Source organism: Canis lupus, chromosome 4 (genome assembly GCF_003254725.2).
Source record: "Canis lupus dingo isolate Sandy chromosome 4, ASM325472v2, whole genome shotgun sequence".
NCBI lineage: Eukaryota > Metazoa > Chordata > Mammalia > Carnivora > Canidae > Canis > Canis lupus.
This window is the reverse complement of record NC_064246.1, coordinates 55,705,329-55,732,644: the sequence shown is the minus strand read 5'-3', so window position 1 is coordinate 55,732,644 and position 27,316 is coordinate 55,705,329. Positions and strand designations below refer to the sequence as shown.

The 27,316-nt window shown below is 46.6% G+C and overlaps 1 protein-coding gene and 1 long non-coding RNA gene across 11 annotated transcripts in view; one reads left to right on the top strand and one right to left on the bottom strand.

Moving 5' to 3' along the window:
* Window positions 1-15,223, top strand: part of GALNT10 (polypeptide N-acetylgalactosaminyltransferase 10) — a 216,969-nt gene extending 201,746 nt beyond the window's left edge. For 3 of the 9 annotated variants that reach the window (XM_025435119.3, XM_025435120.3, XM_049109212.1), the window contains exons 9-12: window positions 361-582; window positions 3,884-4,000; window positions 10,290-10,439; window positions 11,190-15,223. In XM_025435119.3, the coding sequence (XP_025290904.1) occupies window positions 361-582; window positions 3,884-4,000; window positions 10,290-10,439; window positions 11,190-11,348 (648 nt within the window). In that variant the 3' untranslated portion in view covers window positions 11,349-15,223. The remainder of the gene's footprint in view (window positions 1-360; window positions 583-3,883; window positions 4,001-10,289; window positions 10,440-11,189) is intronic. The other 6 variants (XR_004814921.2, XR_003131063.3, XR_003131064.3 and 3 more) reach the window with 6 other exon arrangements.
* Window positions 566-26,967, bottom strand: LOC112651814 (uncharacterized). 2 transcript variants are annotated; one of them, XR_007410291.1, is made up of 5 exons: window positions 23,096-26,967; window positions 3,854-17,905; window positions 3,491-3,600; window positions 3,039-3,240; window positions 566-2,578 (listed from the first exon to the last, which is right to left on the bottom strand). It is a non-coding gene; the product is annotated as an uncharacterized LOC112651814 (long non-coding RNA). The 2 variants fall into 2 exon arrangements; XR_007410290.1 differs by having other exon boundaries at window positions 566-3,240.
* Window positions 26,968-27,316: the final 349 nt, after the last annotated feature.

Sequence of the window (27,316 nt, the reverse complement as noted above, 5' to 3'; positions counted from 1 at the left end):
CTGGCGCCGACGGCTCTGATTGGCTCGGCCTGGGTCACGTGCTCGCTGCTGGCCAATCCCCTGCCCGTGGCTGGTTCCCATCCGCCAGGCTGGTTCTCGCACCTTTCCCGGAGCCAGGTTGGGGGGACCGTGAGGCAGGCGATGGGAAAAGGGGATCGAAGATGGACGGGCCCGACCCCAGCCGCCTTTTATTCAGACAGAAGTTGGAGTCCTTAAAACCTCCATCCCTAAGTGAATACAGAAGGCTCTAAAGACACAGTGGGGGTTTTTGGGGGGTCTTTGATGCCACCTAGGACCTGGGCTCCCGCCCCTGGCCCCGGCCCCCGGGGCCTGACCCTTCCGCCTGCGCGTCGCCCCCAGAACCTGAAGCGAGTGGCCGAGGTGTGGATGGACGAGTACGCGGAGCACATTTACCAGCGCCGGCCGGAGTACCGCCACCTGTCCGCCGGGGACGTCGCGGCCCAGAAGAAGCTGCGCAGCGCTCTTAACTGCAAGAGCTTCAAGTGGTTCATGACCAAGATCGCCTGGGACCTGCCCAAATTCTACCCGCCCGTGGAGCCCCCGGCCGCAGCTTGGGGGGAGGTGAGTCCCGGGCCCCAGCCCGCAGCGCAAGTGGGGCCCAGTGCAAAATGCAGGTGCGGCCGCCCTGTTCCCAAGACCGTTTAAGGCATGAACTATAAAACATGTTCCTCCCCTGATTCCCTCTAGCCTTGTGGTGGTGTTTTTATTTGCTGTTTAATATTCTAAGGCGGGGGGAAATTAAAACTTTAAATTATTAGCATAAATTTTACCATTCATCTTCATATTATGCAGTGCCAGTTTTAAATGCAAATAGAAGAGCATTTAACTCGTGTGCCAGATGGGCGAGATTGCACAATCTGTATTTCAACCCTTGTGCGTGCGCATGTATTTCTTACCAGCACAGGACAAACTCTGCACAAAGCTAACTCAGCTGATCTTTCACTTGTTGATAACCCGTACTTTCTGCCAAACGCTCTCCCTGTGGCTTGCTGATGAGTGAGGAAAAGTGGAAGGAAAACGAATTATGGGCTGTCCGATTCTTCCTTTGCTTCTCTGTGGTTTTCTGCTGCTGGTGAGGGAAGTAACACAAGTAAAAGGATAACCACAGAGCTCCTCGCCCAGAAAGCCATGGCCCTGCTTTGTGCAGTCAAGTTCTGGTTGAAAAGGAAAGTGTGGCCTTTAGACCTGGCACCACCCCACTTGGTCATAGCCGTGACTTGAGTCTTGCAGAACTCCCGTGCATGTGGGACCCCCAGGGAGTCTGCTTGTGGGGCATCACAGATGCCATACAGAAGAAAGGTACAGCAGATGCCCGTGTAGTGTGTTATCACCTCTGCTCAAATGCATGCCCCATTGTCCTATCAGATTTCACTTACAAATTCAGAGATCAAATTACTGGAAATTTTAAGATGATGATGGGGAGCCTGGGGTGGCTCATTTGGTTTGAGTGTCTGACTCTTGGTTTCGGCTCAGGTCATGGTCTCAGGGTTGTGAGATGGAGCCCCGCATTGGGCTCCATCTGCTCAGCGGGGAGTCTGCTTGAGATTCTCTTTCTCTTTGCCCCTCCCCACTCTCTAAAATAGATAAACAGATCCTTGAAAAAAAATTTAAGACAATGATAGCAGAACTTTAAACCAATGACAAGCCCTTCTGAGTGAGAGGCCATGGGCCACTGCCCATGTCACACACTCATGAAGCCAGTCCTGCTGAGGGAGGAGAAGCACTCCATCACCAGGTTCTGGCTCCTGGGTCTCTGAACTGAGAGAACCCACACAGCTTGGGGACCAGGATATATCGGGACTTGAGGACCATGAGCATAGGAGTTGGATCTCCTTCACTTGTAGGTGACAGAAGTCCAATTTAAAGTAAAAAGAGGGGGGCAGCCCCAGTGGCGCAGAGGTTTAGTGCCGCCTGCAGCCCAGGGCGTGATCCTGGAGACCCGGGATCGAGTCCCATGTCTGGCTCCCTGCATGGAGCCTGCTTCTCCCTCTGCCTGTGTCTCTGCCTCTTTCTGTGTCTCTCATGAATAAATAAATAAAATATTTAAAAAATTGAAAAATTTTTTTTAAAAATAAAGTAAAAAGAGGGATGCCTGGGTGGCTCAGTGGTTGGGTGCCTGCCTTTGGCTCAGGTCTGGAATCAAGTCCCGCATCAGGCTCCCTGCGAGGAGCCTGCTTCTCTCCCTCTGCCTGTGTCTGAGGCAGAGGGAGAAGCCTCTGCATCTGCCTCTCTTTCTCTGTCTCCGTCTCTCATGAATAAATAAGTAAATCTTTTAAAAATAAAGTGAAAAGAGAAATGTATTAATTCTCATAGAGACTTTGGGGAGCTATGGCTTCAGATACACCTGGATCCAGGGGCTCAGATGATATCGGTTTCTTTTTCTCCTGTTTACCTCTACTTCCTTTTGTGTGAGTCTCATGCTCAGGGCAGCAAGATGATTCCAGAAGCTCAAAGCTGACAAATCTTCAGCTTGGCCAATCAGCAAAAAGTATATGCCTCCTTCCCAGTGAAGCCAACAAAGGTCTTACTCTTAGGTCTGCACCAATCACTGTGGCCACTGGAGGAAGGGGAGAACAAGGGTAGGACAGCTACCCTGACAAGCCACAGGGTAGGCAAGGATCAGTAGCCCCATAGAAAATCAGGGTGTTGCTACCAGGAAGGAGAGATACATTTGGGCCAGCAGAAACACTAGGTATGACTTGTTCAAATTCACACAGCAAGTTAGAAGGATCTTTCCTGACTAAGCTGTCTGGCCAGCCCTACCCAACGCCAGCATAAATATTCTAGAGGAGGTGTCATGTTGACTTCATGAAGCTCTCCTTTCTTTGCCAGTTTATTGGCTTTCTCCTCTATATTAGGTCCAGTCCACTGAGAAACAGACACCAAGAAACTTGTTGGGGGAAGAGGGAAGAAATGAGAAGGGATCCAGGAGAGGCCGGGAGATCAGATGTGGGGTTGGTTTGGCCTCTGAGAAGGGGAGAGAGGAGGAGGAAGGGCTGAGGTAGGAGGAGTCCCACCCTGCAAGAGTGCTCTCAGGAATCTTGAGCCAAGTTACTGAGCAGTCTTCATGCCAGATCAGAGGAGTCTGGCATCTCCCAGGAATGGCCGGCTGCGGTACCCCTGCCACCCTTAGTGGCTGGCAGGAAGCAGTCCACGGGAAGCATGGCCTCGACTCAGACACCATGGATTCAGAACGCAGCAGCTGGGCAGTCAGATTCCCTGAAACAGGGCAACTGAGTGGTACATTTTTACCGCCCACCACACCTCCAAACCATCAGTCAAAATAGGGGTGATTCTATGAGGCAAGAACTACGCTACCTGGCATCTACACAGTGGCGTTTGGGTAGTGAGTGCTGGTGAACTATGAGCAGGGGCCTTCCACTCCCGGCCCGGTGCTCCTCCCCCCACACCACGCCTGTCTTACTGCAACTCCTCTTGTTCTTTGGATGGAGAACCTTTTGCCACTCACCTACTCTAAAAGGCAGAAAGTCTAAGAGCCTACAGCACAGATGTCATGTCCTTCTGTAAGGTGGTTTTCAGCGTATGGCCCCTGGATCACCCTGGATTCAATTCCTGGACCTGTCGGATCAGATTCTCTGGGAGGAACCAGGGAGTCCTCTGAGTACCCATCTCCCCGGGCCCCACCTGCTCCAAGACAAAGCAGGCTCTGGAGGGGCTCCTCTGTGTGGACTGAGTACTTCTTTCTTGAGAGGCACAAGGCACTTCCCCCAGCCCAGGGCAAGCTTTTTAAAGATGGCACAGAGCTTTCCCCATCTGCTATCTCTGTTGGGCGCCCTCCTCCCAACCCAGGTGGGCGTCTCAAGGTGCTCACTGGTCCACATGATCCTTCTGTCTCTTTCAGATCCACAATGTGGGCACAGGATTGTGTGTCGACACGAAGCACGGGGCCCTGGGCTCCCCGCTGAGACTGGAGAGCTGCGTCCGGGGCCGCGGGGAGGCTGCCTGGAACAATATGCAGGTAAGGGCCACTCCTCGGCGACTGGGGACCAGCAGTCCACTTCCCTCTGCTGTTTGCAGCCCCGAACACTCACATGGTCAGGGCTGGGAGAGAGAGGCCACGGGTCAAGCATGAGTGACAAAAGTTAGCCCAGGGGATGAGTTATAAGAGGAATCCTTCACACTGCAATAAAATCAGCACTCTGGCCCATTAGTTGCACATGACAGACACTCAGCCTGAATGGCCTTCAACAAAAAGGAGAACATAGTGGCTCATGTCACTGAAAAGCTTAAATGATGTTCAGTGGGACCCCTCCAGGGTCTCAATTCTTCCTCCCCTCTGTGCGCTTCATCCTTTACCTGGCTCTTCCCATGTGATGGCAGATGGGACCACCAGCAACAAAGGCTTGTCCAACCCCTCAGTGAAAAGGCATGTCCCTTTCCAGAGTTCTGGAAATGCCCAGAGGCACTCACATATTGGCTTTCCTGAGCCAGTTACAATAACGATATGGCATAGTCCTTGTACTGGTTAGGCCTGGGTCATGTGCCCACTGGAGCTGGGGGTTGTGGTCAGCCAGTGGTCACCCAAAGAATGGGGAGAAGAGTGAAGAGGGTAGCTTCCCCAGGAGATTGTGTCCAAAGGGTGTTATCAGAAGAATGAAGAGTGTAAGCCAGCAGTGTAGGAAAATCCCCCACTCTCAAGAAACTGCATTTAGCTTTCTGTGGTCCCTTCGTCCAACAATTAATCCCTAAATCACACCACATCCACTGAATCTTGACTCAAGGGTACATTTTTCTAGCCTCTCTACTATGGGTTTTCTGGCATTTTGGAAGTACACACTGACAGAAGCCTATATTGTGGGTCCTCAGCAAAAACAAAACTCAGAAAAAGGTACGTGGCATGCTTGCTGAAAAGGAACAGCGCCGCCTCTCAGATGGGCATGGTGCCCAGCCTGACTGTATCTGCTCCCCCCTCTGAAAGCCTTATTGCTCTCACTTCTCCTTTCTCGATAACAATTGTTATTAGAAGTGGCTCTCCTTTGCTGATTCTCCTGAGTTCTCTAACGCAATGTGTGACTTCCCCCCACACCCACACCCACCCTAGGACCCTAAAAAGGACCAGGAAAAGCACAGGGCTTGGATAGAGCATGCTTGGGTTGCTCAGCCTAGAATAGCCTCACTGTGTGGCAGAGAGTCCACATTAATGCCTGAGGATTCCCTCAAACCAGCAACAAAATGGTGCCTGAGTGTGTAGCCTTCCCCCGTTGAAATGGGAAGCATGGCAGCCCAAATGCCCCAGTGGGATCTATATTCCCCAGGACTCTCAACCACCCTCAGCAGAGAGCTCTAGTGAGCCTGCAAAGGGCAAAATATGATTCTAACATACAGCCCCTGAGCCACCAAGGGCCCGGAAAACAATGAGTCAGGAGCTGGCAGTACCACTGCTTTGTCACCATCATGACCGCTTCTGGCCAAGATGGAGTAATAGGGACTGGATTTACAGTCCTGCCAGAAACAATTGGAAAATGGACAAAATATGTGAAAAACTGTTTTCAAGAGAGCAGACATCAGCCAGTGGAGGACAGTAATCCTCAAGGGATAGCAAGCAAGGTAAGCCGTACAGCTGTCCCAGTCCTTCTTTGAGAGAGTCTCTAGGCCACAGGTCAAGGATGAGAACCCAGGGGGAGCTAAGCAGACAGACTCCAAGCTGGGGAGACAGAGCTGAGAGTGTTGGAGACCAATGTAGCTAGAATTCACAAAATAGAATATGGAAGAGGAGAGCGCTAGACACCAAGAACTTGTGGGATGTACCGAGTCCCCCTTGGACATTTGGTAGAGTACTGATCCATGCATGTGCATGAGGGAGCTTCCTGGGCTGGAGAAATCCTGAGAGGATGAGAGGGAGCTATGCCCGGTGCTCATGCAGAGCCAGGAATGGTGCCCGTTCTCACCAGCCTGACTGGAAAACAGGATTCTATTCAAGAGACTAACATTGCAGTTGAAAACCTTCCCTCAAAGAAAAATCCAGGCCCACATAGATTCACTGATGACTTCTACCAAACACTTTAAAAGAAATGTTACCATGTCCACAAAAACCTTTCCAGTAAAGTAAGGAATACTTCCCAACTTATTTTGTGAAGCCAGCGTTACCTTAATAGCAAAACCAGACTAAGACATTATAAGAAAAGCACAGACCAGTATCCTTCATGCACTAGATGCAAAAATTCTAAACAGAATTTTAGAAAATCCTATCCCACAGCATATAAAAAGAATAATACATCATGACTAGTGTAGTTTATCCCAGGAATGCATGGTGGGCTTACTATTAGAAAATTAATCAATAGGTTCACCATGTTAACGAACTGGAAAAGAAGAACCATATAATCACCTACACCCAGAAAAAGCATTTGACAAAATCCAACATTTATTCCTGATAAAAACTCTCAGCAAACCAGGAATAAAAGGAACCTTTGTCAGCTTGATCAAGGTCATCTATAAAAAGCCTGCAGCTAACCTCATACTTAATGGTGAAATCTGAATACTTTATCCCTAAGATCAGGAAGAAGACAGGGATTCCGACCTTACCGTTTCTATTTGACACTGTACTAAATGTTCTAACCTATGGCAAGAAAAAGAAACGTGCTGCAGGTGGATGAAAAAAGAAAACAATATTTGTAGACTAAATGATCTGTGGAAAATTCAATTGAGTCTACAGTCTATCAGAACTAATAAATGAACTTCTCAAAGTTGTAAGATACAAAAATCTATTGTATTTGTATTTATGAATAATGAAGAATCAAATTAAAATTTAAAACAAGCACTTACCATAACAAAAAATATATATGAAATCCTCAGATCGGTCACTGACAAAAGATGTGAAAGACCAGTACACTAAAAACTACAAAAAAAATTTTTAGTAGAAATGAGAGAAGTCCGGGCAGCCCCGGTGGCGCAGCGGTTCAGCGCTGCCTGCAGCCCAGGGTGTGATCCTGGGGACCCGGGATCGAGTCCCGCATCGGGCTTCCTGCGTGGAGCCTGCTTCTCCCTCTGCCTGTGTCTCTGCCTCTCTCTTCGCAGAGACACAGGCAGAGGGAGAAGAAGTGAATGAGAGAAGTCCTAAACAAATGGAGATCTGTGCCAGGTCCAGAGGTTGGAAGACTCCGTGTTGGTGTCCGTTCTTTCCAGACCACTCTGTAAATTCAATACAGTCCTAACATCTTCGTAGGCTTTTCCTGCAGAAAGTGAAAAGCTGGTTGTAAAATTCATATGGAGATGGACAGGTCCAGGGACGCCTGGGTGGCTCAGTGGTTGAGCGTCTGCGTTCAGCTCAGGACATGATCCTGGGGTCCCGGGATTGAGTCCCGCATCAGGCAGGCACCCTGCAGGGAGCCTGCTTCTCTTCTCCCTCTGCCTGTGTCTCTGCTTCTGTGTGTCTCTCATGAATAAATAATAAACACACACACACACACACACACAAAAGGAAATGGACAGGACCTAAGATAGCCAAAACAACTAATAGAAAGAAGTACAAAGTTAAAGGATGAACATGAATTTCAAGGATGAACCAGGTTTTAAGATATATTATCAACTGGGCAGCTCGAGTGGCTCAGCAGTTTAGCGCCGCCTTCAGCCCAGGGCGTGATCCTGGAGACCCAGGATCGAATCCCACATCGGGCTCCCTGCATGGAGCCTGCTTCTCCCTCGGTCTGTGTCTCTGTCTCTGTCTCTCTCTCGTTCTCTGTCGCTCATGAATAAATAAATATTTTTTAAAAGATATAAGCTGTCAGTAGTCAAGACAGTGTGGCATTGACATAAAGATTGATGGAAAAAAAAAAGGATCGATGGAGCAGAATTGAGAGAACCAGAATGGGACCCCCACATATATGGACAATCAATTTTTGGCAATGTTTAAAGGCAGTTCAGTGGAGAAAAGATAATCTTTTCAACAAATGGTGCTGGAACGATTGGATATCCATATGCCAAAAAAAAACCTCTTCAATACATATATGCGAAAAATTCACTCAAAATGGAGTATTGACATAAAACCTAAAATCTTTGGGCACCTGCGTGGTTCAGTTGGTTGAGCATCTGCCTTTGGCTCATGTCATGATCCCAGGGTCCTGGGATCAATCCCCATGTCAGGCTCTCTGCCTCACGGGGAGCCTACTTCTCCCTCTGCCTACTGTCCCCCTGCTTGTGCTCGTTCGCTCTCTCTCCGTCAAATAAAAAAAATAAAAAATAAATTAAAAAAATAAAATCTTTCAGAAGAAAATGCAGGCAAAAGTGTTTGTGACCTTGGATAAAGCAATTATTTCTTAGATAAAACGCCAAAAGCATAATCCATAAAAACACTGATAAATTGGACTTCTTTTTTTAAGACTTTGTTTATTTGAAAGAAAGAGAAAGAGAACAAGCAGGAGGGGAAGAGCAGAGGGAGCAGGAGCAGCAGATCCCCACCAAGCAGGGCTCCATCCCAGAACCCCGAGATCATGACCTGAGCCAAAGGCAAACACTTAACGAACTGAGCCATCCTAGTGCCCCGATAAATTGGACTTCTTAAAAATAAAAATAAAAAATTTAAACTTCTGTTCTTTAAAAGAACTGTTGGGAAAATAGAAAGGCAAGCCACAGACTGGGAGGAAATGATTATAAAACATGATCTGATAAAGGACTTGGATCCAGAATATATAAAATTCTCAAAACTCAATACTAAGAAAACAGCTTAAAAATGGGTGAAAGATTTATACAGACAGGACACCTGGGTGGCTCAGCGGCTGAACGTCTGCCTTCAGCTCAGGGCATGACCCGGGGGTCCTGGGATCAAGTCCCACATCGGGCTCCCTGCATGGAGCCTGCTTCTCCCTCTGCCTATGTCTCTGCCTCTCTGTGTGTCTCTCATGGATAAATCTTAAAAAGAAAAGATTTGTACAGACACTTCAGCAAAGCACATATCAGTGGCAAAGACATTAAAAATGCTTAACTCCATTGGAGCAATGGAAATTAAAACTCAGAAGACTGACCATACCAAGGGTTGGCAAGAATGTAGGTGAGCTGAAAGGATATGCTGCTGGTAGGAATGTAAATGGTACAAGCACTTTGGAAAATAGGTCTGACAGTTTCTTAGAAAGTTAAACATTAAAAAAAAAGAAAAAAGAAAAACATTTATCTGTTATAGGATCCAGCCATACCACTCCAAGTTATTTATCCAAGAGAAAAGAAAGTGTATGTCTGTACAATAACTTGCACACAAATGTTCATAGCCGCTTTATTTGTAATAACCAAAAACTGAAAACCACTCAAATGTCTAAGAACAGGTAAATGGAGTATATGTTGCAGTGACATACTACTTAGTAATGGCAAGGCACAGACTATTGATAAATGCGGTCATAACAAAATTATGTTGGGGGGAAGAAATCATACCAAAAAATATGTACATAGGATTCTTTTTATTTAAAAGTCTAGAAACTAGGGCAGCCCGGGTGGCTCAGCGGTTTGGCACCGCCTGCAGCCCAGGGCGTGATCCTGGAGTCCCGGGATCGAGTCCCACATCAGGCTCCCTGCATGGAGCCTGCTTCTCCCTCTGCCTGTGTCTCTGCCTCTCTCTGTTTCTCATGAATAAATAAATAAAATATTTAAAAAATAATAATAAAATAAAAGTCTAGAAACTGCAAACCAGTCTCTAGTGATGGAAAACAGATGAGTGGTTTCCCAGAGGCAGGGGTTCAGGGAGGGACAGGAGGAAGAGCCCATAAGGGACATGAGGATACTTTGGGGTGAGAGATATATTCATTACCTTGATGATGATAGTGGTTTCACAGCTGGAAACAAGTCAAACGAATCAAATTGTGTACTTTTAATGTGTGTAATTTATTGTATGCCAGTTGTTCTTCAGCAAAGCTGCTGAACAAAACGCTTATCAACCAAATGCGATGTGTGAATCTAGTTTGGATCCTGATTCAAACAGACTGAAGAGAAATTTCTAAAGCAAGAGCACTTGAACTCTTGCTACTTGATGACATTGAGGACTTTGTGGTAACTTTTTATTGTTACAATAGCACTTTAGTGAAGTATGTACACTGAGGAAATGTGAGGTCTATAATTTGTTTCAGAATAATGTGGGGGTGGGGGGGTTGTGGTGGGGGTAAAGCTGTAACAAAGCTCACCATGAGTTGGTAACTGTTGAAGCTGGGTGACTGGAGCAGGTGTGGTCAATCTTGTTTTCTGGATTTCTGTGTTTACCATTTTATGTCACTCCAAAAAAGAAATCCCCTGGTTTTGCTGTCCCTGTGATGCTGTCCCTGTATGTACAGGTGTTCACCTTCACGTGGAGGGAGGACATCCGGCCCGGAGACCCCCAGCACACCAAGAAGTTCTGCTTTGATGCCATCTCCAACACCAGCCCAGTCACCCTGTATGACTGCCACAGCATGAAGGGCAACCAGCTATGGAAGTACCGCAAAGTAAGGCAGGCTATGCGGGCGGAATGGGGCAACCAGCTTGATTTATAAAAAGAGCAGCAGAAAAAAAAAAAAAAAAGCGGCAGACAAGCATGCAGTACCTCACTCCTTCCCCGGACAGAGCCCACTCACTCATGCATTTGCTCCATAAATCCACCGTGCCTGACTTCTTAGTCATTCAAGAGAAGCCAGAAACCCAGAATTTTTTTTTTTAAAGATTCTATTTTTCTATTCATGAGAGACACAGAGAGAGGCAGAGACATAGGCAGAGGGAGAAGCAGGCTCTCCAGGGGAGCCCGATGTAGGACCTGATCCCAGGACCCCGGGATCACACCCTGAAGCCACAGGCAGACACAACCACTGAGCCATCCAGGTGTCCCCAAAACCCAGGTTTTTATGTGAAATCTCTAAAATCTTAAATGTTGACAATTGAGTCCATCTAAACAAAACAAAAAAACACCACGAGAACCAGTGAAATTTGGCCAGAGAGATGAGCATAATGAGGGCCCAGGCCTGGAAGTAGCACGCTTCACTTCTGCCCGCATCCCATTGGGCAGAACTCAGGCACAGGGTCAGGCCAGCTGCAAGGGGAGGGGGGGCAGTGTCACACTGTGCTCAGCAGGGAGCCTGGCGGCGGGGGGGGGGGGGGGTGAGTGGCTGGCCAGCCCTAGCTCAATGCCTCAGTGCTCTTACTCCTCTGCTGTTGGGGCACATCCCCAGCACCGCCTGGCTGACCACCTGCCTGTTTCCTAGGACAAGACCCTGTACCACCCAGTCAGTGGCAGTTGCATGGACTGCAGTGAAAGTGACCACCGGATCTTCATGAACACCTGTAACCCCTCTTCTCTCACTCAGCAGTGGCTATTTGAACACACCAACTCGACAGTCTTGGAAAAATTCAATAGGAACTGAGCCCTCGCGCCTCCTCAGCAGGCCTAGTAGAGTCCTCCCTGGCACCGCCGCAGCCTTCCTCTCCTGAGGCGGGCAGGGCTTCCATGGGCACCCTGATGTGAAAGGTGCTGGCCGACCGGTCCCAGGCAAGAAGGGTTCTTAAAGCCAGAGCAAGGTGTCCGCCTGGTCCTTGAAGCCCAGTGGTGGATGTGGGGCGGGGAGCAGACCCCACAAGAGGCCCCACAGAGGGCAATGCCTGCTCTGACCCCCAATGGTGTCATGGAAATCCAGGAGGGCCTTTTCAACTGTCACCATGTTCCCTTGAGCATTATGTGGGAGGAATGCAGGGCAGCCGTAGGCCACCCAAAAATGGGTCCTACAAGGTTGCCTAGCCTTCAGATGGCTCATATGTGATGGTCCTTCAGAAAAAAAGAGGCAACTTTTGCCTGTGTGGGCAGCTTTGCAGCCCAGTGCCCTCCATCCACGGCAGAAGGGAGGGGAGGGCGTCTTTCTCGGGGCCACTGGTGTCAGCCATTTAGTATCTGCCAGTCGTGGGCTAACTGCAGTTACTGCCCAGCTTCTGTCCTCTGTCACAGCCCTAGGTGATGCAATTGAAGGTCACACCTGGCTCCTCGCAGTGTTCAGTACTGAGCACTGGCCCACTGCCAGGGCTGGGGTCAGAAGTGGGACCCCCAGACATTCCTCCGCCACCATGGACACGTGGGATCTCTCCTTGTTCTCTGGGCCCTTGAAATGCCCACTTATTGCTCTGCAGGCACAGGACAGCTCAGCCACCAGCTATTCAGAGCTGAGTTCAGATGGCCTCAGGCCCGTGGAAGATGCCCTGGGAGAAGACCTCTAAACCAGATACGCTGGCTGAATTTCCCTGCTCAGTGCTTCCGTTTTCCTCTTTCTGTCTTGGGCAGTTTACCTGCCTTGAGAGGAGCAGACGGGTGATGTGCTCACCTCACAAAAGTCTGGAGGCCTCCAGGGTGGACTGTGGGCAAGATGCCCAGCCTCTGACCTCATCGTGGCTCTAGTTCTCATAGGGAACTTTAGAATTTTCCAAGAACTCTATCATTGGATCACAACCTAGAATGCTACATAGAATTCTGGTATTCTAGCATCTAGCATAGATTTCTGGAATGCTGTGATTTAAAAGAGCCAGCCAAGTATAGGCAGCCCCCAGCCTAGAGACAACCTCTGAAATCCAAGGTTGGTTGGGGAGGGGTGGGGGGTGACCTGTGTCCATCAGCTCATACCGGAGACCTTGGTGTAACACGATCCTCAGCGCAGACCTGAAGCCCTGCAACCTTCCACCACGCCCCCAGCTGCGGTGGAGTAAAGTACCCAGTGGCCCAAGAGCACATGTACACCTAGCTCCGTGCCAGTCCCTCGTGTTTACCTTTTGCTTTGTTAATTATGTGTCAGACTCCCAGAGGGCTCCCAAACTAATAGGAATCATTTCTGTAACCAGCCTGCCACCCACTGATTCAGAAATGGAAATCATATTCTACAACCTATGGCTTCCACCAGCTAGTCCAAGAAATACTTGAAATCAGTATTCCAATTAGAGTTGGATCTCTGGATTGTGTCATTTACCAATTAAGTGAGACATCAATCTGGGAACAGAGCCACGAATCTGCCTTTGAGGTGCTGGCTGAGCTCAAGGCCATCATTTATCTGGGGGGAGGGAAATAAACACTCCCAACCACCACCACCCCGATTAAGCATAAAGCTGGCAAAGCATCACTCCTCCACTCTGCCCCCGCACAAGCCCTGCCCTGGCCACCTGGCCACAGGAGGGGTGGCCCCTGTGCTTGCAAAAGCTTGCTCATTGATCCCTCGTGTCTTTTCCAAGTGAGTGCTAGATCTTTAGAAGTGGCCCTCCATAGGAAGGAGGCCGAAGATGAGGCCCCTTCCAGGAGCTAGGAGAACAAGAGTGTTGAAGTTTGGAGAGGAGAATTCGGGTTCATCATCAGAAAGCAATGCAGCATCATTAAAATAAAAACTGTGCCTTTTAAAAAGAAAAAAATGCAAATGTACAGCAAATCCCTAAACTTGAATACTTTCCTAGTGCCTTGCTAGACAAACCTACAGGGGCAGGGTTGGGGGTGGGGGGGACATTTGTGGTGGTATGTGCAGTTTCTGTTGGATGAGTGTTTCTGAACTTCTCATTTCAAGCAGGAGACGTTGGGCCTAGAGCAGGATCTGAGACAGAGAAGCCCCTCAAGGGCCTGATGCCAGAGTTCCAGTCCGTGCAAGTAACACCCCAGATGAAAAGGGCAGCTGGACAACTCGTTTAGGTCTGTGGCCTGGTAGGGCCCCAGCAGCCCCGGGGAGAGGGCCTGTTTGGAGGCCATGCCTATAGCCCCCCATCCCAGCCTCCAGACAGAGTGCAGAGCACAGGCTAGATTCCCAGATGGTGCACTCCAGGTGGGTGACCGTGTCCTCGGCAAGACCAGGACTCGTGGGCGAAACAGGAGCAGCAGCAAGCAGGCCTCTGCCTACCTCTTTCCCATCTGTTGGTTCCCCTTTTGAGTCTGGTTTGGCACCCTCGATGAAGGAGGGATGCTGACCCTGAGCCGGTCTTGCCAAGCCCAAATCCGGAGGTGCTGGGACTTGAGTGTGTGACAGGGGAAGGAAAGAGGAGTTCACTGCTTAGCCGACCAACTGATGACAGATACTGACCACTCGTTTGAGCCTCACTTTTGAAAACCACCTGTCTCAAAGATTCAGGTTCCTGCTCACACTGCCAGCTGATGCTCAGTCAAGCAGCCAGGAGGCTGTGGAGATGCTGTCATCTGGGTACCGAGTGAGAATGTGGGCCCCTTTTCTCTTTATTCTGAGCATGAGGTCACAAAACAGGGTGTGGCTAGGAGGTAGATGACCTTGTGGCCCACCAGCAGCCTTTCCAGAGGGGGCCTCCAGGGGCATTTTGGAATACAGAGAGCATCTTTGCTGTAAATACAAGGCCCTTGGAGGCGGTAAATGTGCAGGCACACGTGTGAAAAGCCATTGTACCGTGTGCCTCCAGCCAGAGCTTTCCACTTTGACAATGGCCCAGGAGCCCTCCCTTCTCCCTTGAGGAAGAACTGGTTCAGAGGCAGAAGGGGACACTTCCACAAGGAGAGTGACATTAGATCTAGGGGAGAAAGAGCAGTCCTTGTTGCAGATGTAGCATATAGATCCCCAAAGTCCACAGTCTAGTCACTTTACAAACCTACCTGTTGAATTTCTTTTTTTCTCCTTAAGAAAGAGACGATCCTTGAAAATGACTCCGTATTTCTTCCTGCACATCTTCGTTTTTCTGTCTCTGGAGTCCCGACAGAGTGGCAAAGCACTTTACAGTGGTAACTGAGAAATCTGGATTCCTTGCTTCAGCGACCCTTAGTTTGTACAGATCGGGTGATGTTTTATAATTCCCGGGGAGGCAGTGCATTTTTAATGTTTTCTGAAGATTTTTAGGAGAGGGGCAAGGAGTGCAGTCCTGTTCTGGAATTCTTTTCTACTTTCTCTTTGTGAAAATCCAAGTAATATTTCAGTTCAAACTTGATCCTGAGCCCAGGCCCACAGCCACCTCTGGGATGGGAGCTGGATCTACATCCCAAGTGACAAGGTCCTCGCAACAACATCTGCTTCCCAGAAGGCTGTGATTCTGCTATGTCAGATAACAGGGTCGGGCTCCTGCTCTGTTTTTGGCTTGAAGACTGGGATCCCAAAGGGACTACAGGCAGGGAATATTGAGATGGCAGCCTGGGTATTCCATCTTGAGATGCTCAAGACCACCAACCTCTCTTCTCCTGCCTGGAAAAGTAAGCCTTTGTGAAGAACTGACTTACTGTGTACAGTTGTGATTGTGACTGTTGTTAAATAAACCTCCAGACTTTGTCTAATGTGTTCTCTGGCTTGTTCTTGTCCCACGCATTTTCCATCCCATCATTCCCCATGTATTCCACAAGTGTCTGCTTAGTACCCAGGATACTGAACACATTCCCAACAGCCATCGTTCTAGAGAAAAAGGCAGACATCCGACAGCTAACCAAGATGATTCTAGATGTGAACAGGGCTATGAAGGATATTAAAAAAAAAAAATGTTTGAGAGACTGGAGCAGGGGGTGAACATTAGGTAGGCCAGTCCGAGAGTGCCTCTCTGTGAGAGCTGGAAGACGTGAGGGAGTGTAAGCCAAGAGGCAGTTTGGGAGAGAGAGTTCCAGGCAAAGGGAACCGCTAGTGCAAAGGCCCTGAGGCAGGAAGTAGTTGCCATGTTGGAGGCACAGAAGGAGGTGAGCGCCCACGGTTAGATAGGGTGGCCCACAAAGGGTCCTGAAGACTACACCCAGGAATGGAAAATATCTGCAGGGCAGAACAACATGAAATAATTCATTTCTGAAACTCACCCATCAGCCACACATTTCTATCAACCAAAACATTGGGAGGCTTTGTATATTAGATACGTGTCATATTATGCAGTAGAAAGAGCACTGGCTGGCCTGGCTCTGCAACGGACTATGAGGTCTTGGGAAAATTTGCCCCCTAACTAGGCCTCAGTTTTCTGCCGTAAAATGGGAAGTTTTTAGATGATGCTTCCAGCTCCACCTGTGGTTCTGTGGTTGAGACTTGGTGTGGGACTGCCCGTGACCGTGAGCAGAAGCTGCCTACTGGCGCTGTCACTCAGAGCCCACCAGAGGCCGCTGTGGACCATGGCTTGGAGAAGGCTGATGAACAGAAGGGGGGAATCCGTTCACCCACCACAGTGGCAGGTTTTGAGCACTGGAACCAGGTGGATATTAAGTTAATTTTCTTCTATAATCTTAATGGCTTCTCTAAAAAGGATTAAATTATTTTACTAGGAAAAAAAGGAAGCAAGGGATAAACGATCGATGTGTAGGGGCAGCATGTGCAAAGACCCTGTGCAGGGGAAGCATGACAGGTATGAAGGTCAGTGGGATGGGAGCAGAATGAGAGAGAAAGAAGAGAAAAGGAGGGGGTGAGCAGAAGCCAGAATCTGCAGGGCCTTGTGGGCCGTGTTAAGGAGTCTGAGCTTTATTTTTAAAGCAGTGGGAACCATTAGAGGGTTTTTAACTGGGCATAGTGAGAGCATCAGATGTGCCTTTGGCCAATGTTTATAGCCAGGAATGACTTGCTCAAGGTGCTGGGCACATAGTAGACACCTAGGGCATACAGAATGAAAGATTCAGGGCAGCCAGCCCTCCGATGCCTTCTCAAAATCACGATCACTGGGAGGAAAGGTCCTTCTTCCCTGGAGCAGGTGGGAAGACAGGGGAAAGTTACATTTCTCATCCATTTAGCTCCTTGTTCTCCCAAGCCCACAAGAGTAGAATCCAAGGTATCTGAAGTACCTAGATGGACAAAGAGTGTGCACTCTGGCGGTGGCGGTGGGGCACATTCATTCACAAACTGATTCGGAGAACTTGGCAATTGGTCCAAAGTTTTGGATTCTCTTTTTCTCTATATTTAGTTGAGATTGGGGCTTTGGGGCTCCTGGCACTGAGTAAAGAGGCACAAGAAGCATTTGAAGAAGAGACAAATGGGTGAATAATATAGTCTCAGCTTATACTTTAGGCTTTTTTTCCATCCACTCACAGCCCATAGAATTTTTGAGAGAGAGTGCTCCTACCTCTGTGATATGCTATTTACTCTTGAGAAAGTCCCTTCCTCTCCCCAGGCTTCAGATTGTCCATGTGAGGATGGGAAGAACAGGAGCAAATTAGATAATCATCAGCCTGGACTGGGATAGTTCTACACATCTTGCATCTGGTATTTTGCAGTGGCCCTGATCTTGTCAAGGCCATTTGACAAGAGCTTGTCATTATTTTCCAAGCTCAGCTAGGGGATGGTGGTGAGACCCCCCCTATCAGTTCTGTTGTTGGTGTCTCCCACCCTACGGTTTCTGGGCTATTGCTGAAGTGGGTCCAGGATTCAGTATCCAGAGCTTCCTTCCTGCAGCTGCTCACAGCTCTGTCAACCTCTGGCCGCAGGCAGCTGTCTCTTCTTTGTTCACCCTCAATGCCTGGGCTGCCACTGCCTGGCTTGGCAATACCTGGCATCCCTGGTGGTGTCCCAGGGCAGCCTATAGTTCCTGCCTTCTGGTCTGACTGCTTCAGGGCTGGCAGGGTGACGGGCCCTGGTGTGCTCACGCACACTCACAGACACAATGCCATAGAAACAAAGAAAAACCTGGTGAACCCTCAGAAAAGCAGGTTTCTTAGCAACTTCGTAGCTTTTGTTCATGAGCCGCTTGGAATTGAAGTAGCATCTGATCTCCTGCCAGCTCCTAACCGGGCATGGGAAGAAGGGGATGATGGGCCTGCCTTTGCTGGAGCTCTGTGCTAAGCTCCCCCACCCTTGGCCTCTCAGCCTGGGAAGCTGAGGCCTGAATCCTGGCGTTATCCACATTCTGAGAAAAGTCCTTGCTACAGTTTCTTCCCAGCTACAGCTGCAGGATCCCAGGGCTTGGTCATTCAGACAACAAATGCATACCAAATATATCCTGTGGGCCCATGGCGGTCCATGCTCTGTGCCCCCAGCAGTTGGCACCAGTTCTGTCCTCAGCCCTGGAAATACAGAGGTGAATAAGGAAAAGCCTCTTTAGCCAAATGATGAGAACAAACAAGGACCCAGAGATGCCTGAGTACTTGTAACTTTACCCCAGGCCTCTCGTATAAAACCAAAACTTCTTAGCCAAGTCCTAAGGATCCTTCCAGGCTGGCCCCTGCCTGCTTCTCCATCACTTCCCCAACAGGGCTCAGGTGCCCACAGGTCAAGTCGTTCTCACCTCCAGACCCCTGCTGGTCACTCCACTTGGAGTGTTCTCCATCCACCTGGCAGCTTCTTTCCATCCTTTAGGTCCTCGCTTAGCTGTCCCCTCCCTGAGGAAGCCCACTCTCAAGAGACCTCCCACACACATCACTCTCTGTCAAGCTGAGTTCCTTTGTAGCCTCCTTCCTGACACTTGATATACAGTCCATTCCCCTTGTTCACAGTAGTTAAGTTCTATCGAGTCATCTCGAACACTGAATTAGCAAATACTGAACCACACCCCTAAGGCAAGTAGAGGGGTATGCTCCTGCAAGCTTCTGCTCACAACATTTTCATCAGGCGATCAATCATAACCTGTTTTATGTGCATCTCTGTTTAAAGATACCTTATTTAATATAGGTCGTTAATTTGTCAAATTAGAACTCAGAGCCAACACTATAACTAATGCCTCAATGAAACTTACCTAATGAATATATGTTCTCCGTCTTAGAGCTTAGGAACTCTATATAACACCTCCGCACCATCCTTGGGGGATATTTTCAACCACAATCACCAACATAAAGTACAAAAATATGTAAAACCTGACACTACATAGCCCGCGGAAAGACTGCTTGTTTAAAGCATGAGCGCTCAATCGACCTCATCTGGGAACATGCTTGTTGGGTGACAAATTTTTCAGCGCTTTACACATGTACGTGTCTGCGGGTGACCTCAAAGGTGTTGCAAGTATTGGTTTCAAGAGTACAAATATATCTTGGTGAGTAGGCATATTTGCAAATACAAAGTCAATATAATAATGAAGAGTATTTTAATTATTCTATTCATTTGTTTACTTGGTTAATGTCTTTCTCCTCCACTTAACTTCAGGAGGGCAAGGCTCTCTCTAACAGTTCACCATTTTATCCCCAGCTCGTAGCAGAACTGATTTGGACCTGGGAAATTGTCGAGCTGCTGATGAACAAACCATCTACCTTTGCAATTTTTGTTTTGTGAAATTGACCAATAACCTTTATTACTTATGTCACCATTAGCTGCATGTTTAGTTAAGGCCAAAACAGTTAAGGGTGACTTTTCCTGACTAAGCTCACAAAAAACGGAGATGAGAAACGAATAAAAAGTTGTTCTTTTTTTTTTAAGATTTTATTTATTTATTCATGAGAGACACGGGGGAGAGAGAGAGAGAGGCAGAGACACAGGCAGAGGGAGAAGCAGGCTCCATGCAGGGAGCGCAACGTGGGACTTGATCCTGGATCTCCAGGATCAGGCCCTGGGCTGAAGGCAGCGCTAAACCGCTGAGCCACCCAGGCTGCCCCAAAAGTTGTTCATTTTTTTATGCACATTAGACTCAGTGACCCAAATACCTAGTGACCCAAATAACTATGTACAACTTTCTAGTATTGGCTGAATTATTGCTTAGGAAAAGTTTGCTTGGTGATCTAGCATTAAAGGAAGGAGAATCAGGGACGCCTCGGTGGCTCAGCGGTTGACGGCCTGGAGTCCCCGGATGGAGTCCCACATCACGCTCCCTGCATGGAGCCTGCTTCTCCCTCTGCCTATGTCTCTGCCTCTCTCTGTCTCTCATGAATACATAAATAAAATCTTAATAAATAAATGGAAGGAAGGAACGAAGGAAGGAAGGAGAATCAGAGAGGGCGAAGAGATCTTTTGCCTTCCCATGAGCAAGGTAATACACAACCCCACTTCTATACAGAATTGGTTTCTGAAAATGGGACCAATGTCAAAAGTAAAAAATCAAACAAAAACTTTATTCCATCAAAAAAAATTTATCCTATCAACAGGGCACATTTGTTCCTAGCAAATAAAAAAGGGTGTACGAGTTGTAATTACACCTGCATTTTTGGACACAGTCTTAGATGATGTATTTCCTACCTTTCCTACTATATCTCCAATTTGATTATTTTTCTTCACTAATCAAAAAACATGCATAAAGAGGGGACTGGCTCAGCCAGTGGAGCATGTGACTCTTGATCCCAGGGTCATGAGTTCAAGCCCCATGATGGGCTTAAAGCTCACTTAAAAAAAAAATAATAATAAGCTTGGGGGGCGCAAGTGGCTCATCTGGTTGAGCATCCAACTCTTGATTTGGGTTCAGGTCATGATCTTGGGGTCATGAGATTGAGTCCCGCATTAGGGTCTGAGCTAGGTGGGGAACCTGCTTGGGATTCTCTCTCCCTATGCCCCTCCCACCCAGTGCTCACATGAGGGGGCGTGCTCTCTCTCTCTCTCAAATAAATAAATCTTAAAACAAAATGCTTAAAAACATCGAGTGGAGACTAAAGATTCATCCTTTTCAACAAATCTAATGATTTCTACCTTTATATCAATTACAGTTAATGATACACATACTTCCTTTATTGAAATATAATTCACCCATTTAAATTGTATAATTCAGTATTCTTTAGTGTATTTACAAGGTTGTGCAACCATCATCACTTTTTAATTCCAAAATATTTTTTTAAAGACTTATTTGAGAAAGAGAGAGCACGCACCCACACGCACATGTGCACCCACAAGTTGGGGAGGGGCAGAGGGAATCTTCAAGCAGACTCCCTGCTGAGGACAGACCCAATCCCATGACCCATGAGATCATGACCTGAGCCAAAACCAAGAGTCAGTCACCCAACCAACTGAGTCACTCAGGCGTCCCAAATTACAGAATTCTTGTCCCCCCAAAGAAACCCCATGCCCATTGGCAATCACTCCCCACCCGACCTCCCCATTCCCTTGCCATTGGTAACTGCTGATCTCCATGGACTTATCTTTTCTGGATATTTCACATGAATGGAATCATGCAACATGTAGCCTTTGGGTCTGGCTTTCACTTAGCATAATATTTTCAAGATTCATCCATACCATAACGTGTCAGCCCTTCATTCCTCTTTATCGCAGAATAATAATGTACCTGGAAATACTACATTTTGTTTATCAATTCACCAGTTGACATTTGTTTCCACCTTTCAGCTATTATGAATAACGCTGCATGAGCATTCATGTACACGTTTTTGTGTGGACGTATGTTTTCATCTCTCTCAGGTAGTTACCATTCAGTAGGAGAATGGCTAGGTCATGTGTAAGTCTACATTTAACATTTTGAGGAACTGCTAAACTGTTTGTCCAAGATGGATGCACTGTTTTTGCATTCCTACCAGCAATATGTGGTTTCAACTTCTCCACATTTTCAGCAATACTTGCTATTAGCTGTCTTATGTACTATAACCCTCCTAGCAGGTACAAAGTAATATTGTGGTTTTGGTTTACATTCCCCTAATGATTAGTGATGTTGAGCATCTTTTCATGTGCTTTTTGGCCATTTGTATATCTTTTTTGGAGAAATGTCTATTCAAAATCTTTACCTCTTTCCACCAGCTTTCCATGCCACCATAATGGTGCACATAGATGTCCTGGCAGATGCTCTCAAGAGCATTAACAATTCCAAAAAGAGAGGCAAACACCAGGTTCTTATTAGGCCATGCACCGAAATCATTATCCAGTTTCTATGATGATGAAGTATGGTTACACTGGTGAATTAGAAATCACTGAGGATCACAAAATTGGTAAAATTGTAAACTTCACAGGCAAGTGAAACAAGTATGGAGTGATCAGCCCCAGATTTGATATACAACTCAAAGATCTAGAAAAATGGCAGAATAATCTGCTCCTGACCTACTGGTTTGGTTTCATTGTACTGACAACCTCAGCTAGCTTCAAAGACCATGAAAAAGCAAGATGAAAGCACACGGGAGGGAAAATCCTGGGATTCTAGGGATGTAATACATACGTGCAAATAAAAGGCCTCAATGGACTCTGGTGCTTAAAAACAAACAAACAACTCTTTACCCACTTTTTAATTGGCTTGTATTTTTTATTGTTGAATTATAAGAGTTCATTACATATTCTGAATACAAGTCCCTTATCATATGTATGATTTGCATACATTTCCTTCCATTCTTTCTTGATATACACCTATTTCTTATCACTACTATTAGTACTTTGATTTTTCCATTCACAGATTTTTTTTTAAATAAAGTTAAGATGCAACAAAATGATCAAGTACTTTCCCAATCATTGCTGCACCAATGGATATGGAGACTGCCTGAATGGAAACCGAGCAACTGGTAGGTAAGCAGCACTGCCCTGCCATCATGCAATATGATGTCTCCTTCCCTAACACGCAAAAATCTGATCTTGGGTACAATGGGAAGTTTAGCGGTGTCAGCATGTAATGGATGAACATTCACTATAGGCAAGACACTGTGCCAAGCGCTCTACATTATCACATTTGATCCTCACAATAGCCCCATCAGAGTAGTATTATCATCCCATTTTACAGACAAAGAAAACTGAGACTCATATAGTTCATATAAGTTGTCAACAGTCCTACAGCCAGTGAAATGGCAGAGATGGAACTCAAACCAGGGCCTTTGCTCCTACCCACCATGCCAATAGCTACCACTGGCCAATAGCCAATGCCTGTCAAGTGCCAGGCTGCAAACCAGAGCCAGAGCTAGAGAAAGCTTTCATAGGTCCTCAGCAAGATGAAGAAAATAAGGACAATGTTGTGGGGTTTTCATAAAGCCAAATTATTCCATTTAAATGACTATCCTTCATCTGAGATTCAACTTTTTTGTTATTCCAAATTTCCTATTAAATAATAGTACCAAAGGACGGTATTTTCCTTACTATTACTGTAAAAGAAATATAGGCACATCATAAATATCTAACAGGAAAAGAGGTTATAAAATTCAAATTCTTCCTACCTTTCTTCCCTTGACCTGTAGCTCCCACCATGGAGGCAACCACATTACTAGTTTTTTGTGTTTCCATAAAAGGTATATTTGTGTATAAAACTTTTAAGGAAAACAAATATAATTCATACTCTACATATTGCTTTGTACCTTCTTTATTACTTAAATCTCTTGGTATAGTTACGTATATTTAAATTGATTTCTTGAAAAAATGCTTACTGGGACACCTGGGTGGCTCAGTGGTTGTGCTCAGTTCGTGATCCTGGGGTCCTGGGATTGAGTCCCACATCAGGTTCCCTGCAGGGAGTCTCAGATAAATAAATAAATATAAAATCTTTAAGAAAAAAAATAGTTTTAAAAAAAAGAAAAAAAGCTTACTGAGTCCCTACTCTTGTTAGCCACCAGAATTGGGAAATTAGTGTTATATGCACTGGAGCTACAACAAACAGGACAGACACAGTCCTTGCCTTCATGGAGCTTATATTGAAATAGAAATAATTGCACATTATGATGAATGCTAATAAGAAAAGACACCAAATGGAGAATGGGCGATGGGGGTGGGGAAATTCCTTTTAATCCGGGAAGACTCCGCAGAGGTGATATTTAATTATTCATTCATTCATTCGTTCATTCATTTATGAGAGACAGAGAGACAGAGAGAGAGAGAGAGAGGCAGAGACATAGGCAGAGGGAGAAGCAGGCTCCCCGCAAGGAACCCGATGTGGGATGCCAGGATCAGGACCTGAGCTGAAGGCAGACACTCAACTGCTGAACCATCCAGGCATCTCAGAGGTGACATTTAAATTAAGACTTGAAGGGGGTGTCTGGTGGCTCAGTCAGTTAAGCATCAACTCTTGATTTCAGCTCAGGTCATGATCTCAGGGTTGTGAGATGGAGGCTCTGCACTGAGCCTGCTTAAGATTCTTTCTCTCTCTCTCTCCCATAAATAAATAAATAAATAAATAAATAAATAAATAAATAAATAAATAAATAAATCCATCCATCCATCCCCCCTCTCTCCCCCTCTAAATAAAAGAAAGAAAAAGAAAGATAAAACTCCCTTCCCTCTTAAAAAAAAAAAAAAGAGAGAGAGAGAGAGAGAAACTGAGACTTGAAGTTCAGAGCCAGCTTTGGGAGCAGCGGACAGAACAGCATTCCAGGTAGAGGGAACTGCAAATGGAAAGACCTAGAGGTAGGGAGAAGTTTGGCTTATTTGAGGAACTTAAGGCAGAATAACAGAGCTGAAGCATGGGAATAGGGCAAAGAGATGGCAGCAGGCACTGTCTGAATGCACTGGAAAGCTGGTGAGGGGCTTTACGAAGAGTGGGGCAAGGTGTGGTTTGTATGGAGGTTCCATCAGGGATGAGTGGTTTAGGGACCAGCTCAGAGGCCAGTGAAGCACTTCAGGCACAAGATGATGGTGGCCTGGGCTGGTGCTGCTGGCCACTGGATATGAAGCAAAGGGGCAGTTGATTCTAAGTATCTACTGGAAGAAGAAAGTGCCTCGATGATGGGTGGGCTTTGAGTGGGGTGAAAGGAAGGGAGAATCAAGGGTGGAACAAGCAGCACAGTTTAGGATTGGTATCAGAGAAGTTTTTAACTTGAACGTCTTGGTCTGCGAGGCCTCTAGAGCATCCAAAGAACTGAATGTTGCTTTCTGAAGCTCAGAGGGGAGGCCTCAGATAGAACTGTAAAGTTGGGGGTTATCTCCCTGCAACTTTAAATATCTGGAAGTAGATTTCAGCATGGAAAAGAATGTTAAAATTACCAACTCAAGTTGCCCCATTTTAAAACCTAGCTTTTGTTAAAGGCTTTACATTCAACTTACAAATCTTGTTATTCCATTATAAATCTAGTGATTTTTCATATAAAGATAAGAACAATCACTTTCACTTGTTCTTTGATTACTGTTGAATTAATTCTTAGGTTTAGTAGATTCAATCCTCCTTAAACATTTAACAGACTCACAGCTTTAATTAATCAATTTCCTTAGACATTTCAGACTACAATTACAAATTTAATATGCCTGATTTTTCTCAAACACTTTAAATGCCCAACAGGGCAGACTCACAAATCTAAAAAGCAAGATCTTTCTAAGCACTCAAGCAACTGTTGTAAATTAATTACCTAAAGTTATAAACGTAGCAAAGCAGATTCTCTTGGCCATTTCAAGAATCTCAAATCCTACACAAAGCAGAGCAAGGATTACAAAAGCTTCTTTCTGTATTCATTTTCTCCATTAGCTGAATATTTACATTTCCTTGTTGGAGTTACAGATTTACTCTTCAGCAAAGGAATCAGCATTTCTTTCCAAGTATTGCTATTTGGAACCCAACTACATAATAACATAGAGGAGACCTTATGATAAACTATTCCTGGAAGAAATACTACAGGATTGTATATAAAGAGTAGTTAAAAGCATATGCCCTCCTCCTGCAAAAAATTACACAGAGGCTGCGGTTATCAGCCTGGGTCCAATTAGGAGAGAGATACCGGGGGATCCCTGGGGGGCTCAGCGGTTTAGCGCCTGCCTTCAGCTCAGGGCATGATCCTAGAGTCCCAGGATCGGTCCGCATCGGGCTCCCCACATGGGCCTGCTTCTCCCTCTGCTTGTGTCTCTGCCTCTCTCTGTCTTTCATGAATAAAGTCTTAAAAAAAAAAAAAGGAGAGAGATACCACACAGCAGTTTGAATGGAGGAAAATGAATATAAAGAGTTGTTAATTATAACAGGGGACTACAGTAAAAGACAGTAAAGAGAACTCTAAAGAATACAGGAATAGCAAATAAGGGGCAGCCAGTACCCCTAGGACTGAGATAGAGCACCCAAGGAAAAGGCACTCGTCCTCCTCCCCTGTTCAAGGGGTAATGCCAAGGGAACCTGGCACTCAGGAAGTTGTGTGTACTGTAGTAGCCTGGCCCTGGATGCAAGTGGTGTTTTGAAAAAATATCTAGGGCAGCCCTGGTGGTGCAGTGGCTTAGCAGTTTAGCCCAGGGTGTGATCCTGGAGACCCGGGATCGAGTCCCACATCAGGCTCCCTGCATGGAGCCTGCTTCTCCCTTGGCCTGTATCTCTCCCTCTCTGCCTCTCTCCCTCTCTCACTCATGAATCAATAAATAAAATATTTTTAAAAAATGAAAAAATATCTAAGGGCAAAATATATGTGGAAAATGTAGAGCTCTCATCCATACCAGTCCACTTTGGAACTGACATCACACACTGATCTGTACAACTATCCGACTGTTTTCTGCATATGTATTGGAGCTCCCCTACTAGAAGATATTCTATTCTAAGGCAACGATTATGTTTTATCCTTCTCCTGTGGCCAACCCTGGAATGAGTCTATGTAATATGCTCAATAATTTACTTTTGAATGTATGAACTCTGAGGACTTCTATTAAACCGTGCCTTTTTCCCAATAATTTTCATTCTATTTTTTCCTCCTATAAAAGCAATAAACGCTTACTGGAGAAAAGCAAAAATAGACCAGAAGGAGAAAACTATCAACCATATTTCCACTACCCATAAATAATTACTATTAGAACTTTGGTGTATGTTTTAAGCACAAGCGGTCGCTTTTCTTTTTTCTTTGTTCTTTAACTTAGATGTACACCCGTCATATCCCATATGGAATGTTATAGCCTGCATTTTCAACTTAGCATGAATAGAGTACTTCTCCAATTCATTATCAATTCTTTGTTGAAGAGTCGAGTGATGAATCATTACATACAGAAAAAATTTACACTGATGTTGAAACTAAACGCTGAAAACATCACAAAATACCTAATTTTGAAGATGCTATTTTCCTTAACCACTTCTCTTGTGGAACTTGAGGTTCTTTTTCTATTTTCTTGTTATAAATAATCCTACAATGAACATCATTGTTTAAATTTTTTTTTTCTTTTCCCTCTCCGGTAGGCCAATTTCCTGAAATGGCTGTCCTGCGTGTGCAATTACTAGGCTAGAGGGTACAAATACGTTTAAGGTCACAGAAGAAAATTTCAGATCACAGGGTGTCTGCTTCCAAACATGGAAACCGGTAGCTTGCCCTTTTTCATCAAGATACAAACCAGAAGCCTCTAGAATGCCAAGCCTACCCCCCCCCCCCCGCCCCCGCCCCCGCCCCATCCTGCCCCGGTCAGTGCTAACCCGTCCCCAGGCGCGGGCCCGACTGCGGGACCTGGGCTCGTCGCCGTGGGCCAGAGGCCCGGGTGTGCCCGCCAGCTGCCCGGCGGCGGCCGGCCTGGGGTGCTAGCCTAGATTTCCCCGAGGCCCTGCTGGGTGTGTGCGACGCCCTGGCGCCCAGCCCCGAGCTCGGGGAGTCGGCAGGGCACGGTCACCTCGCGGATACCTCGGGAGGCTGAGAGCCACAGCAGCCGCCGCTGAGAGCCGCGGGGAGGGCTCGGGACGCTGCGAGCACTTCCCCCTGGCGGACGCGGGC